This window comes from Gymnogyps californianus, chromosome 5 (genome assembly GCF_018139145.2).
Source record: "Gymnogyps californianus isolate 813 chromosome 5, ASM1813914v2, whole genome shotgun sequence".
Lineage (NCBI taxonomy): Eukaryota > Metazoa > Chordata > Aves > Accipitriformes > Cathartidae > Gymnogyps > Gymnogyps californianus.
The window spans coordinates 60,104,342-60,122,446 of NC_059475.1; the positions used below are offsets into that span (position 1 = coordinate 60,104,342).

Below are 18,105 nucleotides of genomic sequence, written 5' to 3' on the forward strand. Positions count from 1 at the left end.
AGCTTCCCCAGCCCGGCCGCGGCCCGCGGGGTGCCGGTCTTCTCGGAGCCTGGGGCGGGCGGGTAGAGGCGGGCCGGGATGCGAGCCGCAGCCCGGTGAAACGGGGCCGCGGCGGGGGAAGGAGAGGGGAGCCCCCTTGGCGGCGGGCCTGCGCTAGCCGCCGTGCCCCGGCTGCAGCGGAGAGGCGCCGGCAAGAGGAGCCGGGCTGCGCGGCGCCCCGCTGCCTCCTCCTCCTCCCCGCCCACCCGCCCTGCGTCCCCCCCCCCCCCCCCCGCGTTTCCCCCCCCCCCCCCCCCCCGGTGCCGCTCCCTCGCCGCCTCCCTTCCCCCGGCTCCATCCCTCCCCGCTTGATGAGGCGCCCCCCTCCCCGCTGCTGACCCCCGCGGACCCCGGCCTGGCTGTAGGATGAGCCCGGAGGACTCGGAGGGGGCGAGGCCGCTCCGCTCCCTGAGGGGGATCTAGCTCGGGCGTGGGGCGCCGCCGGAGGGTGGGGGGCACCGACGCGACGCCGCCCCCCGCCAGCCACCTCGTCCTTCATGGTGGCTCCCTGCGACCACCATCTCGGAGCAGACGCACAGCCCGGCCCGGGGGCCCGTGTGTGTGTGTGTGCGCGCCGCCGTCGCGGGCAGCGCGGCCGCCCGAGTGAAGTAAAATGTCCACTCGGACTCCATTGCCCACGGTGAACGAGCGCGACACCGAGAACGTGAGTACCGCCGGCCGCGGGGGGGATCGGCCCGCGCACACCCCCCCCCACCCCGCCGGCGCCGCCGGCTTTGGGGGCGCCGGTCCGGGGCGCGGCCCGGGGGCACCGGGCCCCGGCCAGCCGGGGGGGGGAGGGGGGGCATCGCCCTGCGGAGGGCTGTCATTAACCCCTTGCCGCTTGTACAGTTCCCAAATTAACGATTTATTTTAAAGTAATTCTTTTTTAACTCGCCCACAGCACGGTTCGCCTATTTAGTAGCATTTGCGGGCATCCCTCCCCCAAGCCCGGTGTCCCCTCTCTAACGCTTCATTCAAGTATCTCTCGGTGGCGAGAGGATCGGGTTTGTTATGTTGGTAACGGGGAAGAGAAGATCCGCAGTGGGGAGGGGGGTCCTGGTGGGTTGCTGTCTTCTCCTAATATGCAAACTTACTGCTAAAAGCAGCCGAATAAACCTCTGGTAAACAGATGGGAATAATTCAGCTTTAGTAGGGGTGGGCTAGGTGACCTAGATAATAGGCCTCTTCCCTGCTTAATTTGCAGGGTTCTCGATGATAATGACGCTGTTAGACTAGTCACCTGTTCAGATGACATTAAAAGGGTTTCTTTATTAGAATTATCTTGCAGATAAGGGAGCATGTTCCTCCTCCCCCCCCCCCCCCTTTTTTTTCCCTTAACAAACCCGGGGTTTAGGAATTGACATTGTATTTACAAGATTGAGTCAAACACTATATTAACGATTGCACAGGTTGTATGCTAAAGGAAGAAAGAAAAAAAAAAGTAGTCCTACTGCATGAGTAGATAGCCACAAACGAGGCTCAGTAGGAGACTCCCTTTCTGCAGATAGGAAATGTATTTCTTTTAAGTTAAAACTTACTTGATCCCCATGTATCCTGTCTAACCATTTTTCTGCATAGGTTCTGACACGTCCCTAAATGATAAACAGAAGGGAGTTGTCACTCACTGTAGTCTAAAATGAGTTGATCAGCGAACTTTATATCCAGCTTTCTGTAAAGGCTATCTAATAATCTCTAAAAGACAGATGCTAAGCTTGACAGAGGAGGCTTTTTTTGCAAGGACTGCTTATGTTTTGGACTGGTGTAAAAAGTGGAAACTTTGGTTAAAGATCAGGAAAAACTGTTGGATTGTTCCAGACCATAAATAGTCCAAGAAAAGTGATGGTAGCCCCATTGTTTAAAACAAGACCAGACAAAGCGTTAGAAAACATGCTGCATGGAACAATTACTGCATTACTAGGGATTTAGATTTTATTGACATAATAGGCACTTCTAACTTCTGTGATCTTTATTTGTTTTAGCACTAGATGCAACCTGCAGGCTAAGGGCTGTATTGAGCAAAAAGCCAGCTAAGCATATTTGGTTGTAAAATCTCAATGAGCTTCCTGCCTTGTGGAAGAAAATAATTAAAATATTATGTGGCCCTTCCTATGCCATGGGGAGAGTTGAAGTTGTAGCATACTCTACAAAATACTATACAAAGTTTATTTGGGTAATTGTTTTAGTCTATAAGCAAACCTGACTGAGGTTTGCAAGATCCACGTATATGTGTGGAGGCCACCCAGCAAATCATTTTGGGAAGTGTTCAGATCAGGTTCTCTAATGTAATTAATTCAGACTCTACTATGGATAACTTAACGATGGAAAGACTTAGTATGTGCTCGAGGAAATACATTATTCACAGGCTGTGTGTTCTAGCACTTGAAGTTAGATTTTTACATGTCTTCCACTTAAGGCACCTTGTTCTCACTTCAAAATATTGATCTAACACTTCTCTTTAGTAATCTTCATAGTTTAACATAGATGGATTGTCTTGCTTGCAGATGAATTGCCTTAGGTTTAGGTTAAGGCGTATTTCTCAACTGCTGTAATCTGGGCTGGTGACCACAGAAATACCTGTAGGTAGTGATACTGACAGATAGCGATTAATCCGAGTACTCGCCAAATCCATTGAACCAACCCCCCAGTACAATACTGTATCCCTCAAGAAGCTGTCTTTGATGTTCTGGCCATCAGCTATCTAGAAATTCACCAAAATGCATTCTGTTCAGCCTTGCTTAAAACTAAATTTAAATCTGACATTTAATCTGTCTGACTTATCCCTACAGTTGTGAATGCCAGGTCTCTTCTTTAATACCACATGTGACGATTTTGATACTTCAACTAACTGTTCTTCCACCCTAAAGCTGGGTGTGATGTGTTGGCAGGTAAATTGAGCCCTTGATTCTCTTTCACATAAGAGAAGTCTAATTAGTTAATATTCGTAGGACTCTTTGAAGCTCAGGTGGGAAGAGGCTTAAGAGGTACCAAGGTATTAAGTTAGCCTTTGGGCCATGGTTGTGGACCCCCTTAATGCCTTCTCTCTGCTTGGAAGGTTACCACTGCTGACAAAGGCTTGGCTGCTGTTGAATCTGGTTGAAGCATGCTGATCATAGCTTATCCATGCCTATACTTGCAGTTTTGAAAATGAAGTTAGCCTCCAGAATGACGGTGAGCGTAAATTATCGTTGTCTGTGCTTGCAGTTAACCACGTTCAGCAGTTGGCAACTCCTGTTGAATAGACAAGGTCTAATTGTTGGTACTTGATTTTTTTTTTTTTTTTTTTTTTTTTTAAGGCAGTGTATACCACTTCTTACCGAGACATGTAATGCTGAAGTGGAAATACTGTCACAGTGACTTTCCCCAAAAGCCACTCACAGCTATCAAGCCTTTAGTGCCTTTTAGATTAAAGAATTTGGCTCAGAGTCACCTGGTTTTGAGAGGAAAGGCATCCCAGATGATCTGTGATCATAGGAACTTCACACTTGGGCAGTTGGAAGCTGGCTGCTGGCCTGCGATGAGCTGGCTTCTCACTGCAAAGGTAGAGCAGCTCCTCTCTGGCTGTGGCTTGTGCAGCAGTGGCTGCCAGCTGCTTAGGGTACAGAAGTGAATGAGAGGATCGGATCTTTTCTGTCTTCTTGAGAATTATGTCCTGCATGAGAAAAAGCAACAGAGGCAGCGGAGACCTCCTTCATCCAAAACTGGGAGACAAGGTAGACATGGAAGAAAGACCTTTAGGTGACAGAAGAATGAGTAAACCTGTTCTACTAGGGATGGGGAGGAAGGGAGAGAAAATGGAGGAGGAAAGAGTGTGGAAATATAATGGGAAAGGAAGATAGATGGTGGAAAACAAAAGATAAGAGGAGACACAGAGGAACATGCATATGGCAGGATGGAGGACAACCAGTGACAAAGAAATAGGAACAGAAGGAACAAGACTGTGGGGAGTAGGACAAATACTCATTAAAAAAAATTCCCAAAGAGTGGGAAGATGATAGCGAACTGTAGATAGAAACAAGGAAATACAGGTAGTATGGAGGTTGGTAGATTTTTTTTTTTAAGAGCATGAAATAGAAAAGAAAAATCTTAGACTAAACAGTTTAATTTGAACCTCTGTGTTCATTGCACAGCTGTGTTGTTTGGGGGAAAAAAGGTAACTGTTTTGAATGTGTTGGTACTGCAAGCCAATCTGAATTAAAAATTCAAGTAATTTGAGGAAAAGCGAGACTAATATATACTTTTGTCTCCATGACTGTGCCTAATGTGAAAAATTTGCTATTGAAAAATGCCAGTGTGATGGCAACTGTGCTTGTACAAGCCTATACAAAAGGATTCCGTGCAGCAAAAGTGTCTCATTTAATTTTTTTTTATTTGAAAAGATTTAATAAAGGCAGAGTTAGGTTCAAAAATTTACTTTTAAGATACTGTGAAGGTTAGTGCGGTACGTCTTGGTTTATTACCAATAGCTATGAAATGCATTAGAGCATTTGCAGACAATATGCAAGCTCGCATTATTCTATATATTATTTATCAGTCTTCTCCTATTACAAATAGATCTGTAATCAGAATGCTTTCTTCCATAGTGTGAAATCCTGTTGGTTTTTTGGGGTTTTTTGTTGGTTTTTTTTTTTTAAAGGGGCTGAGGAGGGAAGTGTGCCTGTGGCCAAGAGTTCTGGTAGATTTTCTTCTACAGGGACCATCTACGTTCTTCCATATTTTTCGCCGGTTGTCATAAATGTTCTGGTTTGAATTAAATTAGGTGAAGGTGGCAAAATAACTAGAAATAAAGTATGTTTTAGGAATTCATCTGGGATGTATCTTTTAATTCCAAATTTTCACAGAGCAGGAAAATGCTTTTTGTGCATTTCTTACTGCCTGGGATGCCTGATAGGTCCAGTATTGTGTTTGTACTCAAAAAATACCTGATTGGGTTGTGTGACATTGCGAGTCACCGACTGCTAGTATTTTCACATTTTGAAGTGAGAAGTTTCATTCTTCAGCTCTGCTGAACAGCCTGTGCTGTGCTGTTTAATCATTTGGTTTCACTGTCAGCTCGAACTGATAGGAGGCTGCTTCTTCCCGCCTGTGGTTTATGCCGGCGCTAATTACTGCAGGGCTGTATGAAGAGTCTCGTCAGCTCTCTGATCTGGCTGAAATGAACCCTTAAGAAAAGTGGGTTTATTGCCATTGTTTGTGGCTGCAAATACTGACACAGAGGAGAGGATGGGAATGCCCAGTTCAGGTGGGGAAGGCTAGAAATGCTTCTCACTATTTTTGTTTTGGTTTGATTTAAGCCAGTCATAGCACAGCACCCTAGGGCTAAGATAACTTGAGTTGTGCCACAACTACAAACAGAGATATATGACTGCAGTGGTGCACCTTTCACAAATTGTGGTGTTCTGCTCCTGGAAACAAACTTCTTTTTTTCCTTTTTTACATTATTTCAGTAACTCAGAAAAACTAAGCTGCAGGACCTTACTTCAGAAGTTGTTAAAAAGTCAGACTTAGTTCGTGTATTTTATTAGCACCACTGAACATGACTTAAATTGTGGCCTTAGAAGTAGCAGTCTGAAAAACAGAACACAACTACAGAAATTATTGAAAGAAAATAAGAGGAAGTATGGGGTTTAGTACACTAAACTTCATAGACTTCTTCCTAGGCTTTCTTACCCACTTACCTAATATCCTTACCTGCTCAATTCTCCATTTTTATTCTAGTCAAATATTCCTGTTGATGTAAGCGGACAATTCCTGTTGACTGCACGTCTCAGGTGACTCAAGTCAAAGGAATTCTAAGAGTGGAGGCATTTGTCTCTCCACATCTCCCTTTCATATGATATATAAGTAGCATGTGTCTGCAACTTCCTCTTCTTCTTCAGTCAAGTAATGCTGCCTCATGGATGTCAGCCAGGTCAAAAATGGAGGTCACTTTTTTTTTTTAGGCTCATGGCATATCAAGGTTGGCTCTGCTTAGTGTGGAGATCATCTGCCACTAAAAATCTTTAGAATGTATGATGAATAGATGCTTACTGCTCTTAAAACATAAACCTGAAAGGTACTGAGTACACCTGTGATAATACTCCAGTCAGTCTCCTGGATGAAACCCTTGGTTAGGAAGAATTCTTGGCCCGTAAGGCAGCAACTTGTTGAGCTCTGTGTGTGTATATATACATATAAACAAAAATTAACTTTCAAATAAAATTTGTTCCTGCAGGGTTAAAGCCTAAACAAAGTTTTCTATCTGCAAGCTCAATGTGGTCTTTGAAAACCAACTGTGAGGGGTTTTTTTGTTTAGCATGTAATTACTGACAGTGATGATTCTGGAAACAACTTAGTTGGCAGTATTGTTGATGAAGAATAGAATATGGTTGACTCTTCAGCTATTATTCCCCAGGCTGATGTCAATAAATATCCATTTTAATCAGCAGTAAAGAAACTTTGGCTGGAAAGATATGATGAATGTCAGATCTTGATAATGTGAAGCAACAAAAGAGCTTTTAAAAAGCTTTTCTAACCAGCACCAGACTTATCTTTTTGATTATATAAGCAGGATTTCTTTGCTGTTGTGTTGTTCAGTGCTAATCATGGCATTACAGGTTCACTCTCTTTCGTATGCTGTATAGAGTATGAACCAAATGATGTCAAATACATCGGCAGAGGCTGTAGTGGTTATACATGCAAAGGACTCCTGAGCCAGACCCTGTATGTCTGCAAAGGGGAGCATCTTTCCTTTGCTGAAGGCTGTTAGTGCTTTGCTATCGGCGCTCTCCCACTCTGATCTTCAGGGCAATGGTGCAGTTGTCACTAGCTCTTCCCACTGCTGGTCTGTGGCCAGAATTGTGAGCTTGCAGGTGTTGCTTTGGGTAGCAATGCTCCCTCTGCCAAGTGAAAGTCTCCTGTATGTCAGTCCATACGGTCCGCCTCTATTAGGCTGCCCAGCGTAGGGAGTTGCATTGCTGTGCTTGGTTTGAGCTGTAGCTGCCTTGTCCTGACTGTTACTCCTGTTTTTCCTTTATTTCACCCTCCCTGCTGAGGTTAGGGGGAATTAGGAATGTGTGTCAAAAGGTATAGCCTGTGTGTGCTAAAGGCTGTATTTACTCTTCCGGTTCTCCCTTTAAACTGGTTGTTTGACAAATATGACCTAATTAAACTAGCCACTCATTTTCATGAAGTGTCATACCAGTTAAATGAATGAGTACTATGGTAGGCTGAGAATTGCGCAGTGAATTCTTCACCTTTTGACAACGGAAGCATCCAAATTAGGGTTTTATCTTTTTTACCACCTATAATGTATTTCTGGAAGGTCTGTTTGTCTCCCTTGCTGAGTTCTGACCCTCTCAGTTGTTCCACTCAATTGCAGCATCCATAATGGTAGGGCTGTAGCACACTTCAGTGAATAAATCTGCCTTCATGGATTGATAACTTTAGTGCTATGTTGGATAGCATTTTCCTTTGTAGGACAGCGTTTAAAATTTCATGAGATGGAAGCCATGACTGTTCATCCTTAAGATTGATTATGTAGCAAGCTAGTCTAAAAACTGCCTTTTAATTGTATGTGCTGGAACCAAAGAATTGGTTATGCAAACATCAGCACAGGCATACTGGGTCTGACAAAATCCACCTTGCTCCGCGTCCTGATTTGTGCCCTGGTCAGTGGTAGGAGGGAAGTGAAATGAGGACAAGTACAGGACATCTTCACTTGATGTCTGCCTATTTTATAGTATAGGAAAATAATGTAATATTTTATAATATATGATGACTTTGGGATTCCCAGAGCAGTAACTGGTATATAGACAATTGTGGTTGAGTGTTTGCTGTGACACCTCTTGGTGGTTGCCAGAAATGTAAGTCTGTGTTTTGACTTTCCAGTAGAATTCCTTCGTCAGCAGTCGCAGGATGCCCTGCTGTGCTGTTTCACGGATATATCTGCGCAATAAGACGCTATCTCTGTGAATATCCTTAGGGCTAACCTTTTTTCTCTTACACTGAGTAGTACTCAGCAGTCTGTATGTTCTTAAAGATGTTAATGATAAATGGGAAATAAAATACAGCACATTGTTAGGAAGGGCTGCAGTGAAATTTGTCTTCACATGTTTCATTTAAAATATTTTTGTGTTTTAAAAACCTATGATATGTTTCCTGATAAGTTTTTCTATAAATAAGAGTGCTGGTGGGGAGTGCTCAGCCAGAAATTACCATGTATTTATATGCTGTGTGCCCAAGTTAGGGTAATGAAGCAATTTAGTGTCTCAAATGTTCATCGTGTCCTTGAATGTTTAGATTATTAACATTGTAAGGGATAGGCTTTAAGTACAATTTTTTCTTATTATAATTAAAAATGCTGAATCGAATGAGGCTATCATGATTGTTACTGGTCTGACAGCTTTCCAAGAAATTCTATAATATCACTTCGTGGTATTTCATACAAAGATGAGGTAACAGCTAAGGTAATAAGCATTCCTAGAGACTTTTGTAAGATTACATTTTATTAGTTCATTTGGCTGAGAAGGTAGTTTTCACTATTGTATAAAATAAGTGCTTTAAAAAAAATGTTGATACCATTTGTCCTCCCTGTTTTAGAAAGAAAGCTTTCTATTTACTGTAAATAAACATGGATTTTTGCAGGTCTTGGGCATTCTAATTTCTTAATGTTTTTCAGCTCTTCGAATGGATATCAGATTCTGTCTCTTCCAGGTTTTTCTCAGCTGTTGGCATCTTCTTAAGCAGTATAAGAACTTGGATACTAGTCATCCTCTGCCCTTTGTGTTTCTAATGCTCTGAATGTTAAGATATCTCTAATCATACAGATACTGGATAAAGCTAACATCCACCAGAAAGATTTCAGTTATCAGCACCTTCATACTTCATTTGCTTTTTACTTCCTTTTCTTTTCTTTTTCTTTCTCTTCATGCTAATCATTATCTGGCTCTGAAAGGATGTCGGCTCATCATTGGGGGAAGGCTTTTGTGAAAAGGTGGGTTTTGCGTTGTGTTCCAAATATAGTTGGTCTTAGGCTCAGTCCCTTCCTTGCAGTGAGGTCTCTCACAAATGGAGATGTTTTACCCCATTTCCTTCTGTGTTGAGTAATACCAGGGTGGGGCTGGGGGGAGGAGGAGGAGAATGCTTTTTTTTTTTTGAGAGGTTGTCTTGTTGGCTTGAAAATGCATAGTTTTTTCGGGAACCCTTCTACTATGTGCAAAAAAAACCCCTTTAAAGTATTTAAAACATTTTTAAATGGAACCTGATGCATGCCAAGATATGGAAGAAAGTGCTTTCTTGTCATGAGTGGATTTCAGGAGACTTTTCTTTTAAGAGAGATGGTGAGACTGGCTAGCCTGAAGCCGCACAAAGTACCCAGTCTCCTTGCTTCAGTTCCCCATGTGCTGTGTAATGGTCTGTCTTTGTGTGAAGACAGGTATTTTGGGAATCCCTCAGCCATGGTGAGTGTCATGAACAAGTGTTACCCTTACACAGAACACATGTCCAGGAGATACAGCTCACCTACCACAACGTATGGAAACTTACTACAAATAAACACATGCTTGTTTTAAATCTTATGGTTTTAATACAAATGTTCCCTTTCTTATTGAAGCCATATAAATGTGGACCTGGGAAAGAAGCCTGAAATTGAACAGAATCTTTGGGGGTCAGGGGTTGAGGGAGGCAAAATCTGCAGAGTTGAGGGTCTGCTTGGGAAAAGACAAATGACCTGCATCTCAATTTAGAGAGCAGAGGATGCTATTACTATTTCCCCAAGCTGAGATTGGAGCTGTTAATCTGCTTGCTGAGGAAACTACCCTGGGAAGTAGCTGAGTACAGCCAAATGCTGTACAAGCCAGTGTCTGACTTGAACTTTTCCTGGACCATCTATATTTTTGCTTTTTGCCTACACCATTTAACTTCCCATCTGTCTATCATGGCTTCTTGAAAATGACTTGGGTGGGAGAAACAATTCTACTCAGTTTTGAGTTTATGCCTTTTAGTACTGTATACTACCAAGCCCTCTTCTTCCTTCATTTCCATAAGCAAAAGAAAATCCATGTTGAAACTGGGAAGCTGTTTTCTGCAGTTTTTAGAAAGCTCAATATTATAATCTTGTATTTGACAGAGGAAGGACTTGGTGATAGATTTACTTATGTGAAGTGAAATAAAGTTCAAATTAGATACGGTTGCAAATGGACAGATTTCTACAGAGCGAAACGCAGCTATGAGCAAGTCAGTTGGAGATAACTGAACTGCCTAGGAACACACGGCTTGATGTTCAAAAACCACAGCTGAAAAAGGTCATATTCTTGAAAAGAAATAATCTGGGTTAGGGTGGAAATGCAAACCTCCGTACAAGGAGATTGTGTTAAATTTATCAACGCTAGTCCAAATAAGTTCACAGCTGTTAATTCCTCCCTTTAAGTGCAAAGCTAGAAAGCATGAAAAAAATGATAGGACACAAGAAGTCATTCCTCAACAGAGGACGGTGAAACTCTCAAGTTATATTAACTGGGGTGGTTTACTATGTGGAATAGAATTTGTTAGTATAACAGAATCTTTCTTTTACCTAATATTGTTTATATAAAGTAGGATATGAGTAAGATCAGTTCTGAATAACCTGTACACAGGTTCTCTGGTTCGGGAATACATGGTACCTGATGCCTACATCTCAGCTGCCTCATAAGCTAGCTCTGGTTTAACACAGTTATTAGTTCAAGCACAAGACAGCACAGATACAGATGCTCTGTTTTCGGAGTCAGCTGTGTGGTTCAAAAGCAACCTACTTGTTGAACCTGTCTGCTGGAGAGCGTACGCTAATAAGCCCTGCTTGGAGGCAGGCTGGCTCTTGCTGAAGCCAGCTTGTGTGCCTGTGCCACGTGCCCAGGTGTGAAAGGGCTGTAGTCTAAATAGTCCTGATATACTTCTTTTTCCGAGGTAGGTTATCACCTCAGTGTGGTGCAATGTAAATAGTACAGCTGTATGCCTGGGATGCTGTACTTGAACTAAAAGTGAGCCTTACTCTAACGTATGCAAGAAATATCCTCGTGGCCCTGTACAGAACATCCCGGTCCCTGATCACTGGGGGTAGCAATGTAGGAGGATGTTAACATCTAGCATCAGCAATTGCTGCTTTTTTCTAGCTGGTCTGAATAATTTGACACTAGAAGGTACCAAAGGAGCTGACAGAAGTTCTCTGCATTGTGTGCTGCAAGGTTTGTTAGAAGTCAAAGTTTAGGGAAGTACAGAGAATTGGCATTGCTGTGCCAGTACATACAGGGGTAAATAAGATGGCCTTAACAACCAGCACCAGCTTGGCATTAAGGGCATGCAAAATAGTGAAATTGTTGATACAGGATTTCACTGGCTTTAGTAGTTCCTTCAGCTGGGCGACTGCTCTTGTCCTTCCTCTCCTTGAGAATTATTGATTGATAAACACTTATGCAGTTGTTACAGGTCTCGAGATATTATTGAGAACAATGAATTGTTATCAAGCATTGAATTTTTACTGGATCTTGTTACGGGTGTGCTTCTTGTTCCTGTGCCAGTTAGTGGTTTGGAAGAAGTGTATACTGCTGCTCCTGAAAACTAGGATAAAGATTGCTAGAATATTAAATAGGGCAGGATGGGCCAGTCATCGGGAACACGTAATAACCTGCATGTAAGGAAACTGCATTTCACTTCAGCCAAATGTGAGATCATGCATGTAAGGAACCAGGAATGAAAGTCATTATGTGTGGTAAGGGAATGGGAAGCAGTAATTCTTAAAAAGAGTTAGGGTCAGTGCTGGGTGGTCAGATACAGATGGTCTTCTGCCAAGAAGGCTAGTTCTGTCCATGTAAAATCAGTGGAGTGTTGAACAGAAGATGCAGTCTCTGTGTTTAGTCCTGCTGCACCTACTGTTGATATGGCATGTCCAGTTCTAGCATGAGCCCCACAAAAAGATGTTGGAAAAATAGGAGGGGGTTCTGAAAAGAACTATAAGAAATGTTTCTTTGTCTTTAATCATTCTTACAGCAGCCTGTTTAGGGAGCTCAATATATATAACTTATTAAGTGAAGGAGTAATGTGATTATAGTAATTAAGTACGTATATGGGAAGTACAGATCTGGTGACAATGCAGTAGCCAGGCAGTAAGGAGAAGCTAAAATCGGATTGATACTAAAACATTACATGCACCACAGTGTGCGTGGTTTTTTTTAAATAGTAACTATTGAAACAATTTTCCAAGAGTTGCCATAGACTTCTGTCAGTAGTATTTCTTAAATGAAATGAATGTGTTTTTAAAAATAATTTCATCACAGCTGTTGCACTCAAATTAACAAACCAAGGAACTTAAGATGCCAGAGTATATGGTCACAAGGTTACATCAGGTTATTAAATGGAGTGTGAAACTTGCAAAGTGTCATGCAAGCATGGATTTGTTCATTTGTGCTTGTAGCATGGTTGTTAGCTCTTGAATTATGATCTCACATCCTTATGCTACAGTGATTTTCAGACTGAGTGTTGCTGTATGCCAGATTCCTGGTTGTCCCTGCTGGGTTTCAGCAAGAGTAGTAGCAGTAGAAGAGCAAGATCTGGGATTTCTGGGATGACTGTGAATTTAGCATGTCATCTTCTGTGTAGCCAGACGTTTGTTCCACATTTGCAGACTACGGAGCATTTCTGACTAATACTTTAACTAGTGAAGTTGGTGTATAGACCTCAGCCATGAGTTGAGAACATGAAGGGACCTGCTCTTTCATAAACAGGCTGTCAGGAAGTGAAAAAATACTTTACTGTTATCTTAACCATGTGATCTAATGAATAAAGACTATTATGGGTATGATATATACCCATTCATTTTTACAATTAATAGCTGTTCAGGGAAGCTGAGTGAAAGGAACTTAACAGATTGCAGACAGTATCTTAGATCTCTGTAAGTGGTGCTCAGCCTATTAATATCCGAGGTTTCTACACGTTAGGTAAGATTTCTTCCCTTGTTCTCCAGGCCATCCTGGGTATTTTCAGTCATGAGGTTTTGTAGGAACAGAAGTCGAGTACAAGAGGAAAAAAAAGCCTTTTATTATTTTATCAGTAGTGTTAAAGTGTCCAATAAGGGTGAACATTTTACTGTGTGTGCTTTTGGAAAAGCTTTGTTTGTCTCCTTTCCAAAGGCTTTCCTGCTCTAATTAGGCACAGTAATGCAAATGGGAAGTAATATCAAACACCTCCATGTTCCATAACTGATTCGGCAGTCCATGTAAGTTACTTAAAAACGCTCAACTATTGGTGCAGTTCAGGTGATGTTCCACTTGGTCTTTACCAGATGATAAAAGGATATTGTGTTATGAACTGGGAACCTCTTTATTGCCCCCATCAGGGCAAAGTTCAGCGTGAATTTGAAGTTTGAGTTGCTAATGATTTTGAATGTTGTATGCTTCTCATCATTGATGTGTTTTGTCTTTATTTCTCAGCCTTATCTGTGTATGTTTTTATTGCAGCACACATCCCATGGAGACGGACGGCAGGAAGTTTCCTCTCGAACTGGGCGCTCTGGAGCTCGCTGCAGGAACTCTATAGCTTCCTGCGCAGATGAGCAGCCACATATTGGAAATTACAGACTCCTTAAAACGATTGGAAAGGGGAATTTTGCAAAAGTAAAACTGGCAAGGCACATCCTAACTGGCAGAGAGGTAAAGTGGTATGGGCGTAAACAGTAGTGAATTGCAGTAGGTGTGAAGGTTCTCTTAGAATAGCATCATCTAAGCCTGTGAACATTTAGCACATTTTACTAGAGAAATTGCCACTGATGTAGAAAAAAATAGAAATGGAGAACTATTTCTTTAGTAATGATTACAAAACAATTTCTCTTGAAAATTGTCTCTTAAATTTGCATTTTTGACAAGTCCCTGTCCAACTGAATTGTGTTCAAGTTTGCTACTAGAATTGTCTGCTAAAACCTCCATTCCCGAAAAAGGGCTCAATATATAGCAATTAAATAAGCTTGCTGGAAAGACTATCTTTTGGTGTCTTTATACTGCACAGTGCAGGGCTGTATTGGAGGGGAAGTCAGGAATGAGAACTGATACATCTTCTTGGTTATGGTCTGAGTAGCCCAAACGCAGTATTTTCTTGCCAAAGCAATGTATCTCCCAGGAGTTCTGCTAGTGTATGCAGTGCTGGGCAGCCTTGGGAAGACACTCCAGTTTGTTCAGAGCCGGTTTGTGTGTCTTGCTCAGTGTTGTGTGGTGTAGACAAGCTTTCTCTTGTATCTCTTCATAGTGTCTAACTCGGGTCCATAATTAGTTTCTGCATGCCATTGCAATGTAATTAATAACTTGCACTTAATGATGATTCTGATTTGGTGAGCTATAGTCCTGTTTGCTTGTTACAAGAAGGTGTTTCTTGGTGCTGTTTTATTAATAGCAACTCTATGTACTGAAAGAGGGAGAAACACCTTGTTGACCTTTTCTTGCCAAACCTGTCTAATGAAGTGAATGTTTGCTGATACCAGCAAGGACTTTTAAGTGTGTGTGGCACACTGACTGCAGCACTTTAAGGGAATTTCTTTTTTCTGAGCTAATATGGAGTTCAGTAGCACTAGGAGGAACAGAGGGGACATCATTTTGCAGGAATTGTTGGGAGGGATTTTTTTTTTTTTTTGGTAAGCTAATGGTTCCAGTGATCAGCAGTTGTCTTCTGGTGTTCATTTGTAGACAAAGTTTTTGGTTAATTGCTTTCCACTTAAGTTCCCTCCTCTTTTTACTGATACTTAACACAGGAAATGCAAGTACTTGGTTAGTATTTCTTTGCTGTTATTATAGGCATAGGAGTTGGAGATAGGTATTGTGTCACACACTGCTTCGCAAAAATTGAAGTACATTCTCTTTTACTTGCACATAACTGTGTGTTGACATCTGGTTCATTATTTTTGTTTGAAATTTCCGCAAAGTGACAGTGTAAAATCTTTGGCCAAATTTGGAAAGATTTAAGTACTAAGTTTCTTTAACTCTCATGGAATAGATGTCATTCAGTCAATTCAGAGCATAAATGGATGTGGCCATTGGTCCTGGTTACCTAGAATGAGCGGCCCTCTTTTGAGGGGAATGATTAAGCTAGTTTTATAGGAATATCTTGAAGGTATTTTAAACTTTTTTTTTGCTTTGTAAGAGAGATGAGTAAAAGTTTCTCTTCTTGCTAGGTGAACTGTACAACATGAATAATAATTACATTTTAGATGTGTGTGACCAGAATTGTTCACAATATTCTGGATAACAATTTCCCCAGTGTCATTAATTTACCCTTGCCCTTACAGAAGTATTTATCTGATCAGTCTTTAGATTGTGCTAACCTTTTTCATGGCTGTCACATTGATTTTTTTTTTTTTTTTTTTTTTTTTTGGGGGGGGGGGTGATCAGCAACACCACCTTGTACTTCGTTGAATCTTACGTTCTTTGCTAACTCATCTCCAAGGTTGTTTATATCAGTTTTCCATTGTATTTGATGGTGCCTCTTAACTCCTTCAACAGACTTAATCGTTATGGTTTGACTTCCAGTGCCAAGGCCACTGATACAGATATTAAACAAGATTGGTCCCAAGTCTTGTCCTTGAAAAACTTGTACTCATTTATTTCCAACCTGATATCTCTTTAGCCATTTTTTTTAAATTAAAAAAGCTCTGTGCACATTTCAGCTTATCTGGTTCAATAATTTCCGTGCATCCTCCTAGATGAGGCTTCACAATAGTCCAGATAGTCATATCTTGTGTCTCCATAGGGCACAATTAACTGTAGGAAAATATGTTGCATTTAACTCTTCTGTCTGTTTCCCTGTTTTTTCCCTGCAAGTTTCGAGCTCAAGAATTTTGTAGTAAATGGCTCTACTAGAAAAAAAGTTAACAAACAGTTAAGTCTGGTAATTTCTAAACCTGTGCTGCCATTTTGTTCATGATTGATGTTAGAAATCTGTGCTACAAGAATGCTTTTTTCTTTTTTTTTTTTTTTTTCTTTAAACCTGCCACTCTTAAGAATCCTAGGATAATGTTCTCAGTCTGGCCTCAGCCAGACGGCACTCATCTTCCTGAATTTGTGATTTCCTGCTTTACACACTCATTCCTGCTGGCTGTCCTGTCTTTGTTCCTGTTCTTTTTTCCATCTTATGTACCAAAACCTAAAATAAAATGCTTAGTTGTGGGAGTCACATTTAAATGAGTTTTCATCTCTGATGAATCCTTGCTGTATTTGAACCCTACTTATCTTCTCCTTGTTATCTGTGTGGCTATTCTTAATGTTCTTTTAAGTGTCTGGTTCAGTTTCACTTTATGGCAATTCCTTCTTTATATCTCTGCACTGATTAACTTTTAAGTCATGCAGCAGATCAGCACTTTTCTGTCACTTCTTGGGAGGAGGGTATGTTTGTTCAAGCATTCTTCTAGGGTAGTTGCTCATCTTTTTACATCTGGAGTCATTCCCTATGAATTTTCCTGTTGCTTGAGATACAGCTTTCATGTTTCCAACTGGAGTAGGTTCCAGGACTTCTTTTCATTTCCATCTTTAATGTGTCTGCAGGATGTATGATGAGAGCCCAGCCTCAAATTTAGCCCTTCGGGGGTGATCAGAACATCAGCCTAACTTGAGGAGGTTGAATTATCCTGCCAAGGAGTGTGTGGCCTTCTGCTCACTGCAGAGGTATGGAGGGAGGGTTAGCTTCACTGCACTAGAGTTGGTGTTTGGAAGCACACTCCTTCGAGATCCTCTGTCAGGAGAGTATTATTTGTAGTCTGTCTGCCCTTTTGAAACCAAGAATCTTCATTGTAAATCTGCTTTTGTTAATTCTTTGACTTTAAGCCATGTATTTTCTGTTGTAATTTATCAAAGGTTATTTCCTCTGACAAGTTTTCCATACTTGCCAAAATTAATCTAAAAGATAAAACTACGTTTTGCTGTTACTGAGGTGGTTGGAATCACAGCCAAAAATATATGGATCCTTCTGTTGGTTAAAGGCATGTGTTCAGTTAATAGCCAGGAAGCTGAGGTTTCCTAGTGAGACAGGATTCCTTCAGGATCCAAGTCTGACTCCAGGGAATCTATTGTCATCTTCTTTCTGTTCTTCCCTTGGAAAAAGTGAAATTTAAGAGGGAGAGAACACCCTGAATGGTAGCAGTTTGGCCCATTTGCTCAGTGTTTCAACTTCTGATTGCTTTAACTCCCTCATTCAAGTCATGTAGGAGGAATGTTTTAAGTCATGTTATTGTGAATGGTGAAAGCAAAGTTAATTTTAATTCTACTAACGAATATCATGGCTGATGCAGCGGTGTAACGGTGTAGGTGGACTTGCATTCCTCCAACATCAGCCGTAGCACACGATACTTGAAACTGTTCCAGATTCACTTTGTGTGAAGAGAGAAAAGTTTCTGCTTTGGAAGGCAGTTTCATGCTTTATTAACTGTGCTTAGTAAAAATGGAGGATTTTCTTTCTCAGGCTCCTCAGAACTATTCTTGAGGGCAGGCTCCCTTTGCCTGTGATGTGGAGACCTTATCAAGGCACCTGAAATTGCTCCCTGTTCTGATGATGGGTTCAGGCTCTCAAAGTCAGTGTTAACACATTGTACTCTCAGTGTTCACATGGATAGGAATTCTCTAAATTCATCCTGCCTTTAAGGCTATAATTAGTGCACTGAACAGGCCAGTGAGTCTGCCTTTCAGAAAACTGAGGTGTGTACCTTCCCTGTATCTCCAGGGCTGAATTGGTTTGCCAGTGTCAGACCCCTCTGATCATCTGGCACCAATGCACAGTGTGAGAGGTGAGCTGTGTTTTGCAGAAACCCAATACCTTAAGACTTTGTAGGTTGAAACAAGTTCACATCTTTCAAAGATTGGCCGGAATGGTACAGCTCAGAACACAAATGCAACTTATTTCTGAGTGGAATGCGCGTATCAAGCAAACAGCCATCTTCTGTGGCATGGGTGGTCTTGGGACACCAAGTGACTTTCAAATAACATTATCTGCTGTTGACAAAGGCAGTGGTCACTCTACATCCAGCATGGATTTATAAGAGATTGCAGGAAGTTAATAACTTTACCTTCATGGCAATAGTTCAACAGG

The 18,105-nt window shown here is 41.6% G+C and overlaps 1 protein-coding gene across 10 annotated transcripts in view; it reads left to right on the top strand.

Annotated features, from left to right (window-relative positions):
• Nucleotides 1–361: 361 nt before the first annotated feature.
• MARK3 (microtubule affinity regulating kinase 3) overlaps nt 362–18,105 on the top strand; it is a 64,302-nt gene continuing 46,558 nt past the window's right edge. For 7 of the 10 annotated variants that reach the window (XM_050898508.1, XM_050898501.1, XM_050898502.1 and 4 more), the window contains exons 1-2: nt 363–703; nt 13,503–13,694. In XM_050898508.1, coding sequence (XP_050754465.1) covers nt 653–703; nt 13,503–13,694 — 243 coding nt within the window. In that variant the 5' untranslated portion in view covers nt 363–652. Of the gene's footprint in view, nt 704–13,502; nt 13,695–18,105 lie in introns of all 10 variants that reach the window. The other 3 variants (XM_050898498.1, XM_050898500.1, XM_050898506.1) reach the window with 2 other exon arrangements.